Below are 21270 nucleotides of genomic sequence, written 5' to 3' on the forward strand. Positions count from 1 at the left end.
AGGTTGGCAGGCGCTGGGACCAAACGACAGGAGCGCACCCCGCCGCGGGGATTCGAACCGCCGACCATGCGATCGGCAAGTCCTAGGCACTGAGGTTTTACCCACAGCGCCACCCGCGTCCCTGGCATATAATCTACTACTGTATATATTTTGGCTGATAGTTTGCTATGGTGGGGGTGGAGTTTGGACACCTCCTAAGATAGCACAATCATATTTTGCATGATGGTTCTTGAGATCAAGGAGCAGGTTTTTGTCTATATTTGGATATGATTGGACACTACTTTGAATCAAGATGGCAGACTGAACCATCCCAAACTGCACTGATTTAAACCACTGATGTTGAAATCCACTGGTTTTCTTTCGGCAGGAGGCTGCTGCTGCTTCATAACTGAAAATCCAGTTACTTTTAACATTTGCAGTGCTTTGTGCGTAGTACTTGTGAGTGTGTTGATTTCGTGAAACCGGAAATATTGCATTGTGCCATATATGAAACCACAGTGTGAAAAGGAGGCCATCCTTCCTTTCCCATCATCTTCTCGCATCCCCTTCACTTCCATCCAAAGACAGCCCTTTCAAGGCCCTCTGAGACTGATCAGAGAAAGAAGGCAAAACCCGCGTCCCTTTAAGCGTGCCTCTTGCGACGCGCCCGGGGAAGGCTCGGAATCCCCGCGTATCTAATGACAAAACACCGGGCGGGGATTGCGCGTTCGGGAAGCTCCCAGGCTTGGATTGCGGGGCTGCGGAACTCGAGCCGGCCGCAGGGGGGAGCTGTGCGTGCCGCCGGGCAAACCCGCTTGGCTCGCTCCCAGTCATATGACTGGCCGCCTCCATTAATGCCTGTCTGGGAAGAGAGGGAGGCGCCGGCTCAGGGGGCGGCGGGGCGAGGCGGAGCGCTGGAAGCGCAACTCGGGCTGGCCAGATCGTGGCTGGCATGGATGCTACTGCAGCAGCAGCAGTAGCGAGCGACTCGTGACCGCGGCCAGCGGAGCGACCTGGCGCAGGTGTCTCCTGGCTCCCCACGCATGCTTCCCTAAGCTTAGGGCGGCAGCATGGCCCCCACGCTGCTCCAGAAGCTGTTTAACAAAAGGGGCGGCGGCGGCAGTAGCAGCAGCAGCAACTCGGCTTCTCCTTGTCAGGCGGCCAAGGAAGGCTCTGCGTTCAGGTGAGTGAGCAAAGTGCATGCATTGTGCCCGGATCATCGAGGTGCCTCTGTGCGAGTTATTTTTCCTCTTATGCATCCAGCTTTTCTCTCTCTCTCTCTCTCTCTCTCTCTCTCTCTCTCCCTCTCCCTATCCGCCCCGCTCTCTTCTTTCTTTCTTTCTTTCTTTCTCTTTTTGCTTATGCAGCAGCCACCGGGATTACCCTGCGCTCACGGCGGGCGCATTGGTCGACTCGTTCTGCAGATCGAAAGGCGAGGGGAGAAATTGCTTCTTTTGCAGGTCCTACAGGTCGCTTTGGGACGCAGAGCGAATGCAGCGCTCCGCGAGGGATGGAGTTGATCCTAATGTTTAAATGGCTCTGAAATGGTTAAGACGTGTTGCACATGTTCAGCAGCTGTTTCGTAACAGCCTCCCCTCATGGGTAAAGTGTTCGACGCAGCTGGTGGGCCAGGCCTGTGGCTGCCTTTAGACTAGGATGTGCCCTCCCATTTGAGGTGCCTTAGGCACCTCTCTCTGCTTTGAGGTGCCTTAGGCTGCAGTCCTGAATTCACTTACCCTGCATGTAAACCTCTTTGAGCTCCGTAGGACTTGATTCTTCATAGGCATGGTTAGGAATATGCTGTTGGTTTTTTGCTGCACTGAGCTTCAGGTTGGGGAAAGACTTTATTCAACATTCAAGTTGATGTGATGTAAAGAGGGGGTGTAGGACTTGAACTCAACCAAGAGGTCAGAAAAAGACACATGCAGCTCTGAACATCTTGAAAGATGCATGCAACACAAATATTGTGATATATGTACTATGTGATATATATATATATATGCTTTCGTAGATTTTCACGGGTACAGGAATGCAGGTTTTGGTGTCCTCGGGTGTCTTCCCGTGTAAAAGTTGGGGTGTCTAGGCGACGTTTCGACGAGGTCTCACTCGTCATCTTCAGGCTGGTGCTTTCGGCTTCTTGTTACTGGAACAGAGCAGGATCTCAGTGTTTGAGTTCCTATAAATACTGTTGAGGAGGTGTGGCCTCCAATGTTCTGGGCAGAGAGGAAGTTCCCAGGCTAGTGTGCCTTTTCTTCTTTTGTTCCTTAATTACTTGAGGGATATCTTGAGTGATTTCTTGAGTGATATCCTGAGTACCACTTAGGTGGGTCATTAGGTGTGGATTAGTTGCTAAGGCCTTTGTGTCTTGACCTCTTGAACTTTGTGAAGAGTTTTTCTGAGAAGATGGCTGTACTGCACTTAGTTGTGCTCTGGCTTGGCTTCGTGTATAGGGGCGAGCTGTGGTTTTGTGGCCTGTGCCAGCCAGATCTGTGTAGGGATTGCAGGGGGGTGCAGCATCCGGAGGTGCCACCATGGTTTGGCTACTGGATGGTGTCTGTAATTTATCTGTGGAGAGGGTCTGGGTTTGGGTCTGGTGTGGTTGATTGGTGATGGCGTTCTGTGTGCCTCTGGATCTGGTGTCAGTTTTTGTGGGGAGGGCTAATTTCCAGATGTCTGGCAAGCGGGATGTGTCGTCACGCTTGTTCATGTTGTGAGGGTGTTTCTCTATCTCGATGGCTTCCATGATTATTCTCTTGTGGTGATGTTCCATGTTAAAGAGCAATTTGGAATCTGCAAAATTAATTTCGTGTCCTGTTTCTTTCATGTGTTGGAAAAGAGAGGAAGTTTTTTCTTCTTTTTTGACGGCATTCTTGTGTTCTGCAATACGTGCATTTATTCGTCTGTTTGTTTGTCCAATGTACGTGGCTGGGCAGACTTTGCAGGGTATTTCATAGACCCCTTGGTTTTCCAACTGGATTTTATCCTTGGGGTTTCTGAGGATATTGGCTATTTTTTGGTTGGTGCAAAAGGCTGTTTTGATATTGTGTTTATGGAGGATTTTGCTAATTTTATCTGTAGTGCCCTTGATATAAGGAACGTTCACACGTTCACACGTTCCAAACTCCTTCCAGTTCATAGAAACAATAAAGAAGCAAAACCTACATCCCAATGACCTACTTGTGAGCTTCGATGTTGTATCTCTCTTCACACAAGTGCCCATTAATGAAGCCTTGACAGCCATTCAAAACAAATACAATCCCCCCGAATACATCTTGGACCTGACCAACCACTGCCTAACCAACACGTACTTCATCCACAATGGACAAAGATACAAACAGATAGAAGGAGCACCTATGGGATCACCCCTCTCACCGGTCATCGCAAACCTGTACATGGAACACTTTGAAACCAATGCTTTAGACAAGTCAGAACACAAACCCAAACTTTGGCTCAGATATGTTGACGACACCTTTGTAATTTGGCCACACGGGAAGGAAAAACTGGATAGCTTCCTCACACATCTCAACAGCCTACACCCCAAAATACAATTCACTATGGAAATAGAAGCCAACAACCAACTTCCCTTCCTTGACGTCCTAATCTACAAAAAACCTGATGGCTCCCTAGGACACACTATCTACCGGAAAAAAACTCACACCAACCGCTACTTACATGCACAATCACACCACCACCCTGCACAAATAAACTCCGTAGCCAAGACTCTCATCTCCAGAACCAAACGCCTGGCTGACAAAGACCACTTGACAACTGAGTTACAGAATCTCTCAAATGTGTTAATTGCCAATGGATACCAGAAAAACAGGGTTACGAAGCTAATCCAAAAAGAAACACCCCCCAAAAACCAAGACACAGAAGAAAATAATGGCATGGCCCTCCTTCCTTATATCAAGGGCACTACAGATAAAATTAGCAAAATCCTCCATAAACACAATATCAAAACAGCCTTTTGCACCAACCAAAAAATAGCCAATATCCTCAGAAACCCCAAGGATAAAATCCAGTTGGAAAACCAAGGGGTCTATGAAATACCCTGCAAAGTCTGCCCAGCCACGTACATTGGACAAACAAACAGACGAATAAATGCACGTATTGCAGAACACAAGAATGCCGTCAAAAAAGAAGAAAAAACTTCCTCTCTTTTCCAACACATGAAAGAAACAGGACACGAAATTAATTTTGCAGATTCCAAATTGCTCTTTAACATGGAACATCACCACAAGAGAATAATCATGGAAGCCATCGAGATAGAGAAACACCCTCACAACATGAACAAGCGTGACGACACATCCCGCTTGCCAGACATCTGGAAATTAGCCCTCCCCACAAAAACTGACACCAGATCCAGAGGCACACAGAACGCCATCACCAATCAACCACACCAGACCCAAACCCAGACCCTCTCCACAGATAAATTACAGACACCATCCAGTAGCCAAACCATGGTGGCACCTCCGGATGCTGCACCCCCCTGCAATCCCTACACAGATCTGGCTGGCACAGGCCACAAAACCACAGCTCGCCCCTATACACGAAGCCAAGCCAGAGCACAACTAAGTGCAGTACAGCCATCTTCTCAGAAAAACTCTTCACAAAGTTCAAGAGGTCAAGACACAAAGGCCTTAGCAACTAATCCACACCTAATGACCCACCTAAGTGGTACTCAGGATATCACTCAAGAAATCACTCAAGATATCCCTCAAGTAATTAAGGAACAAAAGAAGAAAAGGCACACTAGCCTGGGAACTTCCTCTCTGCCCAGAACATTGGAGGCCACACCTCCTCAACAGTATTTATAGGAACTCAAACACTGAGATCCTGCTCTGTTCAAGAAGCCGAAAGCACCAGCCTGAAGATGACGAGTGAGACCTCGTCGAAACGTCGCCTAGACACCCCAACTTTTACACGGGAAGACACCCGAGGACACCAAAACCTGCATATATATATATATATATATATATATGTACTCTTGTGATATATGTGCTATGTGTTACAACACCGCAGTACATTCCCCTTTTGACTTAAGCCCCACTGTGTTCACTGGGGTTGGCTCCTTGTAAGTGTGCACAGGATTTCGGTCCTCAGTAAGTAGTGTATGATGAATGGGAAACTTATGACCCTGGAGATCTTATTGAACTACAGTTCTTAATAGCTCTGACCATTGGACATACTGACGGCATATAATGAGAATTGAGAGTCCATTCACACCCAGAGGGCCATAGGTTCCCAAATGTTTTAGGAGTTGGGAATGTAGCCTTATGTGAACTTGCTAGTATGGCTTCAAAAACACTGCACTCTGTATCTTCTGATACAATGCATACATGTTTTCGATAGGAGTCTTAAACAACATCATTCATTCTAAGGACACCTCTTATGTTTGTTTCTTAACCCAATATAATATTTTTAAATCCTTCAGTTTTAAAAGCTGCACAGGCTATTGGGCTGTATAACATGGGCTATAAATCAACGCAATGTTAGTCTTCTGCTATTTGCTCTCCCCAGTACGTATATGTTTAAAATGAAGTCCTAAGGAAAAACTTAGGCCCACTCTAGCCTAAAAGCTTACACACTGTGTTTTAAAACAATTTTATAATGTTAAGCAGTTGTGATTCCTCTCTACAGTTTTCTTAGATGTTGCCATTTAAAGATGCCTTGTTGTGGCCAGAGAGGTAGTAAGTATTTAGGCGATTTAGCATAAAACATTACAGACGTGTGCTACTCATCTGTTGAGCAATGAAACGATGCCAGCCCCATGATGAGCTGACAGTTCTAATATTTATTTTTCTTGTATTGATATTCTGCCTTTCTTCCATCACAGAGCCCATGTGGTTCTCCTGTAGATCGTTTGTGAAAATAGGAGGGAGGGAGAAAATTGCATTCAGTATTAGGTTCTGAATTTGTTTTCAAATGATGTTTAGACTACTTGGTTTTTAATTTACTACTGTATGTCCTTAGTGTATGTGTTCTAAATTTACACACATGCATACTGATGCATGCAAACAACCTCGTTGCCCAGTATGACTATTTGTCAACTCATGGGTTAGGATAGCAACTGGTGTCTTGCCTTGTGTTAGTACTGCCAGAATGCTCCTACGTATGCTGAGAATTACAGCTTCATGGAGATAGCTGCAGGTTTCATAGATCTCAGCCTTGTGGAAATGGGGCATGGTGTGGAATGAGCACTGCACTGTAGTGGTAGAACGTAAGCAGGGATGTAGAAGGGCGAGACCTGTGGCCCTCCAGGTGTTGCCAGGTTACAGGTCTCACCATCTCTGTGTATGAAGCAAGCCATGTACAAAGTGAAGCATATAACAGCAGTTGGAGAGTAGAACAGGAAACATTACTATATTCATGGAGGAATGCATCAGTGACCATCTCTGGTCAGGCTGCTCAGCGCTTATTTTCAGGGTAGTTCTGTATATTTAGGAGTGGACAGAAGGATTGAGGTGACTCCATGATCACTAGAATCATATCACACTTTTGTACAGTGAAAGGATATTTCTAAACCAAGTCCTCATTTCTGCTTCTAGAGATCTGAACAAGCTCAGTTATTCTATCTGCTTTGAACATACAAGCAAAATAAAACAATTTGCTTGAGCATTGCAGGTGGTACCTTACTAAGTCATACTCAGAGTAGACCCATTGAAAGCTAATCATTAAGCCCGTTGATTTCAATGTGTACTTTACTCAGACACAACCCAGTGTTTTCGCATCATCATTTTCTTGCATCTGTGACTTTCTCCCCAGTAGACTTGCATTCATAAAAAGAGCTTCTCCATTGCAGTTTGGGGTCATATTAGTTTTTCTTTCCTGTAATTAGTCTCATTGCTGCTCCATTTGGTTCCCCATGTTAGCAATCTACAACCACAGAACCAAACTTCTGTGTGTTTGCTGTTCCCTTTTCCCTGTGTTTGCTGAATAATCAGAGGGTTCAGAAATCAGTCATTTCATAATCTGTTCACTTGTATTGTGAGAGAGGCTGGTCAAGGCCAAAGCGATTACATCACATGTGTAGACAGCACACTTTCACATGACATCCCATTCCATTCATTGTGACTGGTTAGGTCTTGTGACTGGGTAATGTCTGGATCTTTTGCCAGGTTCTATCCTTTTGAAATGCTAAATATGCTGTGGAAATAAAGACTGAAAGGGGGCGGGGAGAAGGACTGGGCTGGGGGCTTTGATTTTCGCCTTCTCCCCATTCAAAAACTAGTTCTGCTCATTTTAACATTTATTTTCCAACTAAACCACTCGAAGTAACATACACTCCCCTTCAGATTACTCTTTGTCGTTAATCATGCTGAGTTAACACTGCAGTTCTTTTGCAGCCTCAGGTCAAATGGCCAACTTTTAACATAGGTGGAGAGGTCCTCCCTTCCTGGTTCATTGTGATGTTTCCAGGTGGGAATCCTGTTGCATATATTAAAGCCCCATAATCGTTGCTGGTTCCTTGGAAGGTTATTGGAGTCAGCTGCACACATTCTGGCTGCAATTCTTATATAACAGTTTTCCTCGGCCTGGTACCCTCCATATATCCGGAGGGCATTAGGCTAAGGAAGATGGATATATGATGACTTCCATGCCACCTCTGTATATTTCCTGTGAAGTTGCCAGCATCCCCTACACAACCACTTTGTGCATGCCATCTGTGCAGTTCTGAGTGCATAATTTCTAAAAGTGTTTTGACTTAAGCTGATCTGGGAGGGAGCTCTTATTCCTCATCCCCTGTTACTTGACGGTGGGTCACTGTTACTGTCATTTCTTTTCTATGCTCCGGAACTGAACCCTATCAGAGGACAAGGTTATGCCCAATTTTTGCCCCTTCTGCTGCAGGACCCATATGTCAACCTGAAGTGGACAGCTTGCACGATCATGCCCTATAGAGGCAGATCAGCTGCTGTGCTGAGTGTCCTTTTCTAGTGCAGTTGTGAAATCTTTTTGCTTTGCAATGAGCCATTAGTAACAATAAGAGAACTAAACACCTAGCCACATAGAACCTTTACTCCATAGTACTGTGATTGTGTCACCAAGCTGGACTAGCTGGACTAGTTGAGAGTTGAAATGTAAAATATGCAATTTAGAAAAGTGTTGATGACCCACTTCCTAAGGGTGGGGGAATTGACATAGTTTGGCTTTTACTTTATGGCGTAAAGCTTTTTGGCTTCTGATACATTCACATGGGCTTAAAATTACTAGTAGGCTGGCAAGCAGATGAAGGAGATCATCTCTATGTCTACGTGCTGTTATTAAAAGCTTGGTGTGATGCCATCACAATATACTACAGGCTGGTTGTGGTGAGCTGTTCAAACTGGTGATGATGAGCATGGGCACAGGCAACATTTGCAGGACTGAAATGTATGGAATTGCATGGACCTCTAGTATCCGATTTTAGGAGCATTTGAGAGTATCTTAGCGCCCTGAGTAAATCTGATGTACATCTGTGTCTTCTAGAATTTGGTCCCTCTTCCTTCAGCTGAATTGCCAGGCATGCAGTGCACGGGTAACAAAACTTGGTCGCATGTCCATAGAGAAATCCTTAATATTACTCAAGATCTCTCTTTTGGAGCTTGAGGTTGTCTTTGCTGTTGTCCTGAGCAGCCTGCGGGTGGAGAGAGAGTTAGTGAGACTTCCCCTTTTCTAAAGTGATCCCATGAGTGCCTGCTTATGGAAATATTTTGTGGGAATGTATTCCCCCCCCCCCCCCCCCGCCGCCTAGATTTTATACCCTGGTCCAGCACGGTTGATAAATTTGACTACGGGCATTCCACCTTAGCAGCATCCTTATTTGGAAATGTGTGATATAAGTGGCACAGTTGTGGTATAACTTAATTCCTGCTGAAAACCAAAATGAAAACATATTAAAACCAGTGTGCAATAATTTGCTAAAACTGCTGCATCTAAATAATACCTTGGGATATGTGTTAGCAAGTTTTGAACACAGTAGGCTTCTGCTTTGAATACACTTAAGCTTTGAATACTCCAGTTCTGTCCTTTCTAGGATTTGCAGATGAACACATGCTTTATTGCTGCTGTTCAGGATCCTTAGCTGGTAACAATATGTTAGCTTTGGTGAATGAGCTCATTCAGTTGGCAGTAGATTGCAAGCCATTCCTTTGGTCATGCTGCAATGCTTAGAGAAAGTCTGCCAGCATGAAATTTGAAAATTAGCAATACTCCATTGCTGGTAAAAGGGAAGAAAGCGTAAATGAGTTTTGTTGCTTACTTGTTACTTACTTTAATGGTACCATAGAGGCTCTGGAACAACACTAAATGTAAGGCTGTGTGGATTTCTACTGTGTTCCTGTTATAAAGTATAAATTCTACATGTTGTGATTTTTCGTGTAAGTAATTTGGTATGAAGAAGCACCTTGAGTCAGGTGTGCAACTTGCCAGATTTTTAGGAAAGGTAGGTGAGAAAGTGGTGGTCAAAACAACTGCTGGAAAATATAGGGAGAGACACATGGCTGGGCGCAATTTGGTATTGTATCAAGTATCTTCTGTCTTTCTTCTTTGTTGATCACTCGTAGCCGAGTAAGATTGTATTTCATAAACACGGTTTTAGCAATGAGTTCGTAAGTGACTGTAGAGGCCAATTCTGGATCCACACATCCTTCCACATTGGGGACATTGGTTTCCGGGCAGGGGTTGATCCATGGTGTGGATTTGCCAAGCATGACTTCCTCTTAGCATATTTCTCCCTTGCGTCCTGAGTTTGCGCAATGGTATCTTCTGTATATAGCAAAGTGAGCTACTATATAAAGAAGAAAACAAAGGTTTGGTACCTAGGTAGGTGGTCACTGGTCCATTGTGTCTTTTGCTTGAGTATTGGCCCTAACCGGAAAGACTAAGGGAAGGGAAGGAAAATGGTGGTTGCGTGAAGGCTAGGTTGCAAGAGGGTTCAGTATGTGAATCTATATAACATGTTTATTGCTTATGAAGTATTTGAGGTTAGATAAGGGCTTTTCATTTTATTTTTTTTTAAATGAGGTGCATGAGTGAATTCGTAAGTGTCATTAAGCTTCTCTAAGACTGAAAGGGTTTGGATGGTTGTTTTTGTTGCAGAACTTTATTGAGAGGAGAGAGCTGCTTCTGGTTACCATGGAAACATATTTTTGGCAGAAAGCAGGAGGCCTTCAGGCAGGGCTTCTCCCTGGATTTATTTCAAATAATTTCTAAACCACTTCAAGATAGGATCTCAGAGCGCCTTATGACAAGAAACACAACATAACAGCAGGAGTTTCTCAGTGAGAACAGTATGGTAAAACACTTCATTAAAACATCATCAGCTTAATTCAGGGGCAGTGAAAACTGGCAGCAACTGCCAGGAGATGCCTGGGCAAAGAGACATGCGGTTTGACTTCACCCCCTGAAGCACACTCCATTGTCTCTTGAGACAGACAGATGCCAGCAACAACAATATAAAATACAGTGCTAATGTTCCTATTTTCTTGATATAAAACTGTAATTGAGTTATTGTAGTTACAAGTTAAACGGGACTGCCACAAAATATTGCAGTGGGGGGTGCTTCTTCAGCTTGGTATTGCAGTCACTTCATTCTATTCCTGCTCCACAGTTCCCCAGTTTCCTTTTATTTCTTTTCATTCTGCACCAGACCAGAACCTTCTATATTCACTAAGGATGCCTTAATTTGGCTGCCTCAGTTTTCCCTGCACCCTGCATCATACGGGGGTTTTTTTTGCACATGAGGTGCACCTACTTCGACCACATCAAACCTTTTATAGGCAGCTCTCGCTTCCATCCATAACCATCCCTGGTGAGATTTACAAATCCAGACAATACAGAGGTTACCTCTCACAGAGCAAGAATTCCCAAGACCCTTGGCAAACTACAGTTCCCAGGAATATTTTGGGGGGGTGGAGAGCCATATGCTTTAAATGTATGGTGTGGATCTGACCTTGGAATGACATTTTACATGTCATACCAGAACGTCGTGCAAGAAAAGTGAAACTAAACTCAAACTCAAAACACATTCTTTTGCAAGAGGTCACACAGGCGGAAGCACGAGAGCTGCTATAGAACCTACCTATTATAACATTACGCAAACGCGTCTGCAGACTCTTGCATAAGTGTTTGCGGAACAATGCTAGAGGCAATTTCCCTACCGTTCATGGGTTGGGGGGGTTTGCATTCAACCTTTGATAGATATGTCTTGTCTCTGGAATCTATTGCCACTTTTGCTACAAGAGACAGCTTAAGGCTGTGTCATGGCTGTACACCTAGGATGAAACCATTTTAGCCTTTTAATGCTCCATTTCCGGTTTAAATATTAAATCAGATAATGTTGCAATGTGATTGCTAAATGTCCACTCATATTGTGAATTCTCATTAAGTCTAAATTGAAATATCTTTCATTGTAGCAAAATTATTCCGTCTCATGTGCAAGCTATAAAAAAGAGCTCTTCCATCCTTCTCAATAAACCTTTTTTTAAAAAATCATCTCCTTTGAAATGAATATATAAGTTGACTCCAGCAATTTTACCAGCTCCCATATACCTTGACAAATGAGTATAGAAAACAGTGAAGCCATTTCCGGACTTAAGTTTATCATCTATCTCATCGGAGGCAGGATTTCCTAGCATTCATCACCAGTTGAATATGTAAACATCACTCCATAGTGGGGGTTTTTAAATGTTACATGCTCATAAAGTTATAATGGTAGGCATTGTGCCTTTCTTCATTCTCCTTGCACAAAGACTTATATGCATTGTGCTAGTTGTGACAATTCTATTCCTCTTCAAACGTTAGAATAACACCTATACGAGCATGTTAACTTGAGGATAGTGCCAATGGGAGACTATTATTATTATATAACTTATATAATATAACCCTTGTTCTTTTAATCTCATCTAATTATCTAGCACAGCTGTTGCTCAGTCTTCAAATGGCTAGCCATGAAATAACATTTATTAAACAAATCAAAGATCTGGTTCATGTCATCTTCTGTGGCTACTTCTTTCCTCTCCCCAGAGTCTCCTAAATCCATTTTTACTTGTGGTGCTTTGATGTGGTGCATTAATGTTTGTTTTTTGTTCAGTGGGTGATGGTAGCTTAAACATTTTGATGCAAACAGCAGTAGTGTAGTGGAAAATTCTGAAGTGCAGCACTGTTGGTGACAATGCAAAAATGAACTTCTGACCAATGCAAACATTATAGCTTCTAAAGCAGGGATAGGCAACCTAAGGCCGTTGGGCCAGATGCAGCCCAATCGCCTTCTCACTCTGGCCTGTGGATAGTCCAGGAATCAGCGTGTTTTCACATGAGTAGAATGTGCCCTTTTATTTAAAATGGATCTCTGGGTTATTTGTGGGGGATAGGAATTCATTCATATTTTTTTTCTTCAAAATATAGTCCAGCCCACCGCATGGTCTGAGGGACAGTGGACCGGACCAAGGCTGAAAAAGGTTGCTGACTCCTGTTCTAAAGCAACCCAGCTTTTTTCGTACTGTGATCTCCACTTTAACATCTAGCCTGATGAAGAGTTCTGGTGGATTCCAAAGCTTGCACACTATTCTGTGACATTTGTGTTTATCATATTAAAGTGGTTTTGGAGTTTTGCAAAATAAAAGGGGTACTTTAACCCATAGTTTTTGGTGTGCATGGCTATATATATTTATATATATATCCTTCAGCTTGGCTTACTTGGTGGATATCTCTCTAAGAAAAACTTACTTATTTGAAATGCCAAAGACTGGCAGATAGTGCCCCAGGAGATGCCATCATCATCTCTGCTGTGCTGGTGTTGCATCATCCTTGCCCATCCTTGCTCTGCCACACTCTTGGTTGTAAGAGCAGCAGCATCATTTTGGACTCAGTACGCAAGACTGAATGCTGGCCTTCTTTCCTGTAGCAGTGCACTGAATTTAGCTGTCTCCTACCTCCATCTGTAGACAGGTTGAGATCCTACCTGCCCACAGTCAGTCTCACCAGAGTGGTGCATGCCCTGGTTATCTCCCGCTTGGACCACTGCAATGCACTTTATGTGGGGCTACCTTTGAAGGTGACTCGGAAGCTACAACTAATCCAGAATGCAGCAGCAAGACTGGTGACTGGGAATGGCCGCCGAGACATATAACTCCAGTCCTAAAGGATCTTCACTGGCTCCCAGTAAGTTTCCAAGCACAATTCAAAGTGTTGGTGCTGACCTTTAAAGCCCTAAACTGCATTGGCCCAGTATACTTGAAGGAGCATCTCCACCCCCATCGCTCAGGACTGAGGTCCTCCTCCTAGGGTCTTTTGCTGGTTCCCTCACTACGAAACGTGAAGTTACAGGGAACCGGGCAGAGGGCCTTCTTGGTAGTGGCACCCTCCCTGTGGAATGCCCTCCCTTCAGATGTCAAGAAGATAAAGAATTACACAACTTTTAGAAGACATCTGAAGGCAGTCCTGTATTGGAAGGTTTTTAACACATGATGTTTTTATTATGTTTTTAGATATGCTGTAAGCCACCCAGATTGGCTGGGGGATCCCAGCCAGATGGGCAGGGTATAAATAATAAAATTATTATTATTGGCTGACTACTTTTATTGAAGAGGCCTTTGAGCTGCATCACTGAAACATTTCTGAAGCAGCACTTTTAATCAAGCTGGTGCTTTCTAGTCATTGAGCAGGTAACAGAAGCAACATTAATCTGTGTGTGTGTGTGTGTGTGTGTGTGTGTGTGTTTGAGAGAGAGAGAGAACCCCTAACACTCCTCCACAAACAGGAACATGGAAAACTGCTGAACAAACTAGGAAGCACCAGTCAGAAAATGTAGCCAAGCCCATGTATCAGGATGCCAAACCCAGGTGTGGTCAGGAAGACTCAGCTGACCTGTGCCTGCTGTACGGGAAATCTTGGGCAATGACATCAGTTAGTAATGAAGGGCAAAAAATGAAGCTGGTGCAATCGACGACTGTGGGTGCTAATTGTATCTATTACCTGGGCTCTCTGCCGTCACAGAAAGGCTTTGATTTTTAAAATGATACGTTTAAAATACATGGTAGAGGCTTGAGGGAAAGGTGTGGTGGGTTGGGAAGGTAAATGCAGGCACATTAAGGCATAAGGTAGATTTCTGTGTCTGGCAAAGAGCTTTTCAGTTGGTTATGTCCTGGCAGCCTCTCTGCTGAGCACTGTGTTCTTGGAAGTTGGATGCATCACATGGTTCCGTCTGGAACAAGTGCCCTGTGAAATGAGGCATCATCTGAGATGAGGAAGGATGAATGCGAAATGCAGTGACTCTGGGCAGAACCCCACCCCTTGTTTGGAAAACAGCAAATGCTTTGGCAAAACAGCTTTGTGCACCAGCAAAGTTTAAATGGATGCGGGAAGTTTGGTGCTAGACCTTAATTGTGCTTGCATTCCATATTGATAAATCAAGGAAGACAAAGATCTTGTCATATATATATATATATATATATATATATATATCTTAAAGGCCTCCAGGTGTGTGCGACTGTGTGTATGTAGGTGTGTGTGTTTAAAAACAAATCAGACTTGAACTATTACCCCCCACTTTCCTACTTCTTGTGTAAAAGAATCAATTTGTTTTCATTTACTTGCATGGCTGCCAACCTATTTCTTAAAGAGCTCCTGTACCTTCTAAACCAGTGGTTCCCAACCTTTTTTTGGCCATGCCCCACCTAAGCACCACTAAAATCCTGATCCCCCCGACATGTAGTTCTTATTATTCAAAAAGTGAACTGCTATTCACGTGGAGGAAGCCTAAAAGGCCACTCACTGTTAATAACTCATTCTTGAATTGCCCCCTTTAAAAATCAAATTGCCCCCCTGTGGGGTGTGTGCCCCACATTGGGAACCATGGTTCTAAACTATGATTTATTATTATTTATTGCATTTATATTCCTCATTTTTCTCCAAGGAGCTCAAAGTTGTATACCGTATTTTTTGCTCTATAAGATGCACTTTTCCCCTCTTAAAAAGTAAGGGGAAATGTGTGTGCCTCTTATGGAGGGAATGCAGGCGGGGGGCGCTGCATGGAGTGTGTGCGCAGCTCTTGGGGGCCCTTCTTCCTCCTTGGGGAAAAGCCCCAAGAGCCGCACACATGCTCCACACGCTCTTGAAAGGGAGCGCGGCTCTTGGGGGAGTCTTAGCCGCGCGCAGTCTCTCCCAGGCAGGGGATGAAGGCTCCCCTTGCCCGGGAGAGGCTGCGCACGGCTATCCCATAAGCCGCACACTCTGTCACTTCCCCCACCTCCCGCAAAAGCCAGGGATAGCCGCACTCCCTTTAAAGAGCGTGTGGAGCATGTGTGCGGCTCTTGGGGGCTTTTCCACCTCGGGGAAAAGCCTGCAAGCGCCACACACAGCTCCACGTGGCTCGTGAAAGGGAGCGCTGAGCAGAGCCTGAGATGCATACAGGCTCTGCTCAATGCTCCCTTTAAATAATTCCCCCCCCCTTGCATTCCCCCTCTAAAAACTAGGTGCGCCTTATGGTCAGGTGCGCCTTATGGAGCGAAAAATACGGTACATGGTTTCCCCCTTGTCATTTAATCCCCACAACAACCCAGTGAGGTAGGTTAAGCTGAGATGCAGTGAGTGGCCTAAAGTCACCCAATGAGCTTCATGGCTGAGTGGGGATTTGAACCTTGGTCTCCCAGGTCCTAGTCGTGATTCTGTCTAAATATGTGTGTGATAACCCAGCAAGTGGTTCTGTTTTTTCCCATTGCTGCATCTTCATGTCAGGAAATTTTATGCCACTTCCATACACACACCCATTCCACAGCTGTTTAAAGGCACAGGAATCCTGTAAGGTAGGGAAGGAAAGTTGCCAGTTGCCTGTGAGGGGGAGAAGGAAAATTTAACTGCTTCCTGGAGTTGAGCTGGCCACAATTAAATTGTTAGTCTTTAATGTGTCACAAGGTTCTTTGTTTCTGTGCTGTGACCATTGTCTGCTGCTGGTCAAGCTTAATCATCAGTGAGAGAAGGTTAATGGTCCTGTTGAGTCTTGGTTTGCAAAACTGGATCCTGTGATCCCATATTAATGTACTGGGATTCAAAGCATCAGTATTAACGATTCCAATATACGTAACAGTTCAGTACACTTTAGAACTGGCAGTCTGCCTTGTGATCCTGAAGGTGTCCTGGTGTCGGATTTTTCCTCAGGATTTTCTCAGTTCCATTAGATCATAAGATGAACAGCATCCATTCCTCAGAAGGTTTATGGCATACAATGATCTACAAACAAAGTGTCATACAGATAAAGCTCAGGTGGTTTTTTTCTCCCCCTCTTCCCGCTCACCACAAAGCTGAAAGGAATTTGGAAAATCTAGGATATGCCCTTCTTCTGAAGGTGATTTACATGTAAACAAAGGATCATGAAGGGTTCCTTGGCATTTCTGCAAGAGCTGTGATAACTGGGAGAACTATAAAGATGGAAGTGGACATAATTGGATTTTATAACCAGTTATTAACTTCTGCATAGCAAAATATTCTAGAGCCCAATCTGAGGAAACTTAGTATAGCCATCTTGCTGAAGCTAAGCAGGTCTTGATCTGATCAGTGCCTACATAGAAGACACATGTGTTCATTGATGGAAGAAAGGCAGGAAAATCTGTCTATCTCTTGAAAATTATGGGTTCTATCCTACTATGACTGCTTTCTCTGACCCAGAGAAAGCTTCTATGTCCAGAAAGAGAGGGTAAGCCCCCCCAGTGCACTTTTCCAAAGGGTCCCCCAAGTTTCTGGAGTACATTTTGGGAGGCATGATGTGGGGAGTTGCAGAGGGAATGGGAATTTATGGAAATTGCTCCATCACCCCCCTGCCTCCTTCATGGCGGTTTTTGCTGGAGCAACTATCCTTTTGTGCATAGGCATACATAATTGGTAACCCCCCCATGTGTCTATACCAGGCATAGGCAAGCTTGGCCCTCCAGATGTTTTAGGACTACAATTCCCATCATCCCTGACCACTGGTCCTGTTAGCTAGGGGTGATGGGAGTTGTAGTCCCAAAACATCTGCAGGGCCGAGTTTGCCTATGCCTGGTCTTTACATTTACCAGGCCACTTTTTCCTGTATTGTAGACTCTATGTGTATCTGATACAACCTATTCAGAAACTAAAAGTTGTTTCCTCCCTGTTGTGTAATTCCTTTGCTGTGATAGCTGTAAAATTTCCATCCCTTTAGTTTAGTTCATTAGCAGCATTCTGTTTCCCCCTGTGTAACTCAACCCAGGACCAAAAGTTAGACTCTGTAAATCACATGCCCTCAGTATTTGTGGCTTACAAATAGGCCTTGTGAGAAACTGATAACGCTGCCTCACAGTTAAACAGGTGGGATACAGATCAGCAATGCTGGCCTGATTGCTTTGCATTCAATGTGAACTTTGCATCAATGTGATGAGCCCTTTATAGCCCATGCATCTAGTGGAATGATAGCATTTATGTTTCTGTTACTGTGGAAGTCTGTAGGCTGTTGAATTGTATTCCGTTATAGATCTGTTGCTAGTTGTTGCGGTCCTTATACTGTGTGTGCAGTGAGGGGCACATTTGGGTATCTTGCTGCAGCTGTTTATGCCCTTTATTCTGAGGGTATTGTGAAAGATTCTGTATACCTTTGCTTGTAATTGTTCTGTGAAAAGCAACCAAAAAAATAGTTGGTTGGCAGCTGTCCCGGGAGACAGTGGGGGAGTGCGCTTTTGGGGGTGAAGTCAAACTGTTGGAAGGTTGTAGCGCCTGCTGTAGCTGTAGAGACTAATGCAGGAGAGACATGTTTTGTTGCAGCTGGGGTAGATGTGGGGAAAGTATATAATGGAACTAGTGTCATATAATCTGGAGCTAATGGCCATGTTTGCACACCATGTTAAACCAGATTAGTGCAAAGTGAAGGAGGTGTAGCAAACCTCATGCTCATGCCTTCCCCTTCTGTACTCCTGCATGGGTTCAAGTTGGCTTGTTTTCAACCTAGCCATAGGTATTAGCAACATTTTGTCATTTTGGACAAAATGGTTAAGCAGAAGCAAAGCCTTCCAAATTCTTCTGCATGGAAAGAAAGAGAAGGGAGGACACAAGAGCCATACTGGCTCAAGCCCCAGGCCTATCTGTCTGTTCCCACAGTGGTTAACCAGACGCCTATGTAAAGCCTGCAAGCAGGATAGTGGCACCCATCCCACTTGTGATTCCTAGCATACAGAGGTGCACTTGCCTCTGACAGTGGAGGTAGAGCATAGCCACCCTGTGTGCTTTAGTGCAGCCTTTCTCAGCTTGATGCCCTCCAGTTGTTGTCCTATTATAGCTCCCATCTTACCTGGCCATGGGCCATCCTGCCTGTGACCGGTGGAAGTTGTAGTCCCAACAGCATGAAATGCTGACTTTATTCTTTAACTTCCATTCTGTCCATTTGTGCCAGAGGCAAAAGCAATAATGGATCTAAAATAAATCTGCAGTGTTTCTCAGTTGACTTAAAACACTGGTTGTGTTTGACTGTAACTTGAGTGTAAAGGGCAGGGGGGAGTGTCTCTTAGGAATCTCTCCAGGCCTTCAAAATTTTCCTGTGCTCTTTAACCAGCCCCTGTGTGTTGATCATCATCTCGCACTATATGGGAATTGCTTACAATATTATCAGCACTAGAAGGCAAACATTCTAAGGGGTGGGAGGTAGGGAGGTCGCTGTCCCTTCCTTTGTGTTAATCATTCCCTACCGATAACCTGTGGCATTGGTGACAGGTTCCTGTTTGCATTGGAAGTGATGGTGCTGAGACACAAGGTTGCTAAGAGCTGTCAGATGACACTTGCTCACATGAGCCCATTAGGAGGGTGTTGCAGCCAGTTTTAAAACAAGTTTGCAACTAGGCCTAGGGAGTCAGTGAGAAAGCAACCTCTCTCTATATATCCAAGGCCATCTGGTTAGGTCTTGTGATCAAATAATTGCTAGCTACAGAAGCATACCAGGAAGCAAGATAGTCATAGCTCTTACTAGCTACTGCATCTGACAGCAAATTGGTTGGATTACTAGGATATTCAAGTTGTGCTTATTTCTTTTTTTGAAATTAAATTATGTAGTGCATTGTGAGCGTTTGGAATAGAGAATATTTACAGGCATGATGCAGCAAGGACCATTCCTTTAAAGAAAGAAGACAATAACGAAGAAGAAGGAAACCCAAATGAATGCTGTTCAGTTCTTGGTTGAATTTCCCCCCAGTGAGAAAGTTTATAACCAATAGATACTGAACTGTAATGAAGGACCCTAGGTAGATCACTCTTCAGTACACACTGGCTACTTCAAAGAAGTGATGAATGTGTGTTTGTGTAAAAGAGAGAGGGAATACCTGTGAGCTCAACATGTGTGGAGGCCCGCCAAAGACGTCAAACAGCACAGGGGACCAGACTGAAAAAGGAAGAGAGATTCGTGGTTCCTCTACCACATTGGAGAACAGCTTTTCAAAGGCAAGGTTGAATAAGGCTAAGAAACCACTTGTGGTGGGAAAGAGTTCCAATTATTCAAAGGGAGTATCTGGAAAGCTATCAAAAAGGTAGGAAAGCTTAATTCAAAAATTGCATTTGGGTGGGGTAGGACTTTGAGACTATGCGTTCTAACTTGCATAGCAGGAGAAAAGTAAGACTAATCCTAAAAAGGGGCATCACAATTTTAGCCAATTAACCTTTCTTCCAGGGAATCACTTGACAGTTACCCTTAATATCTTAACTATATTGCATATTTGATGCTAACAAATTATTGTGCAGGTTAGTTGGAATCTAACTAACTGAGAGAAGGAAGTGTTTGACTGAAATGTTGTGCCTGCATTGGTTGTGTATATTAAGATAAGGAGATTGAAAAAGGATTCTCCATGTGTGGCCCTATGAGCTACAGATGTGGTTTACCAATAAAGTGCTAGCAATAAGTGAAATTCTTTAACGTTTATAATTTGAATAGGTTCCTCAAAAGGCAAGTAAAACAGACTGATTTTACACACATGCAACCTTCAGCACTTCATTATTTAACAAAATTAATGTACAAATTAACAAAATTAATGTACCGGAAGGACAGATCGTGAAGCTGAGGCTCCAATACTTTGGCCACCTCATGAGAAGAGAAGACTCCCTGGAAAAGACCCTGATGTTGGGAAAGATGGAAGGCACAAGGAGAAGGGGATGACAGAGGACGAGATGGTTGGACGGTGTTCTCGAAGCTACAAATATGAGTCTGACTAAACTGCGGGAGGCAGTGGAAGACAGGAGTGCCTGGCGTTCTCTGGTCCATGGGGTCACGAAGAGTCGGACACAACTAAACGACTAAACAACAACAACAACAATGTACCGCTTGCTTGCCAATCAAACCTCTAAGCGATTTACAAAAAAAAAAAGCAAGCCTGAAAATAAAGAAGAAATTTTAAAAATAAAAAACCTTTATAATAAGTAGGAAAAGATTAAAATACATGTTTGTCTAAAAGATTAAAATACATGTTTGTCTAAAATAAAATGTTTTCAGCAGGTACCAATAGGAGTGCAGTGAAGATGCGAGGTAGTTCCGAAGAGTAGGTGTTGCCATGCTGGAAGATATTTTTTCTTTCAAGTGTGGAATTGATATTTTGTGGCACCTATAAAGTGGCAATGAAGCAGTAGGGTGGACCTAGGTTGGTAGTTCCAGAATCCTAGTTCGATTTGTCTTTTGAACCTCTGAAGTTGAAGTTCTCCATGAAGGCAGGTTGTATGTATTCAGTTAGGTAGACAAGCAACTTGGAAAAAGAGGCAGATTTCCACTTTCCTGTAGTAATATTGTAGTACAAACCCACAGTTATGTCCAGAAACTTAAACGCCCAGGAAGGGAGAGGGCAGGTTAGTGTTAGAAGTGTGTTCAGTGGCTAAAGAACTGCAGTCCTTTTCAACATGTAGATTATTTTGTCACCCAAGAACAGTGTTTGGTGACCTTTCCTTAGCACATAGCTGGATGTCTTGCAGATACTGAGCCATCTATTGTATAATATTGAAAGAAACAGATTTTGACTTCTCTCTTAAAATCTGTTGGCGAAATCAAGGAGTTCAGCCACCTGTGAGATTCTAAGCCAGGGAAGCGAGAGTCTGTAGCACACCTGGATGTTGCTGGACTACAGCTCCCATCATCCCTGACTGGAATCATTGTGTTGACTGGAACTGATGGAGTCCAGCAGCAACATCTGAAGAAGCTGCAGGTTTCCCACCCATTTTAGGCCATTGACAAAGAGGAGTGTATATGCCGGTACTCTTTGCTGACCGCTTGTAATATGCACAAACGTTTGAGGATTGCTAGCCTATAGAAAGCAAAAAGTTTAATAAACATGACTT

General features: G+C 43.9%; 1 protein-coding gene across 3 annotated transcripts in view; it reads left to right on the plus strand.

Annotated features, from left to right (window-relative positions):
* The first annotated feature begins 10 nt into the window (after nucleotides 1-10).
* FNIP2 (folliculin interacting protein 2) overlaps nucleotides 11-21270 on the plus strand; it is a 49246-nt gene continuing 27986 nt past the window's right edge. Inside the window, exon 1 of one of the 3 annotated variants that reach the window (XM_028743041.2) lies at nucleotides 11-1162. In XM_028743041.2, the coding sequence (XP_028598874.2) occupies nucleotides 1050-1162 (113 nt within the window). In that variant the 5' untranslated portion in view covers nucleotides 11-1049. Of the gene's footprint in view, nucleotides 1163-18198; nucleotides 19482-21270 lie in introns of those variants that run through there. The other 2 variants (XM_028743037.2, XM_028743039.2) reach the window with 2 other exon arrangements.

The sequence above is a fragment of the Podarcis muralis genome, chromosome 9, assembly GCF_964188315.1.
Source record: "Podarcis muralis chromosome 9, rPodMur119.hap1.1, whole genome shotgun sequence".
Lineage (NCBI taxonomy): Eukaryota > Metazoa > Chordata > Lepidosauria > Squamata > Lacertidae > Podarcis > Podarcis muralis.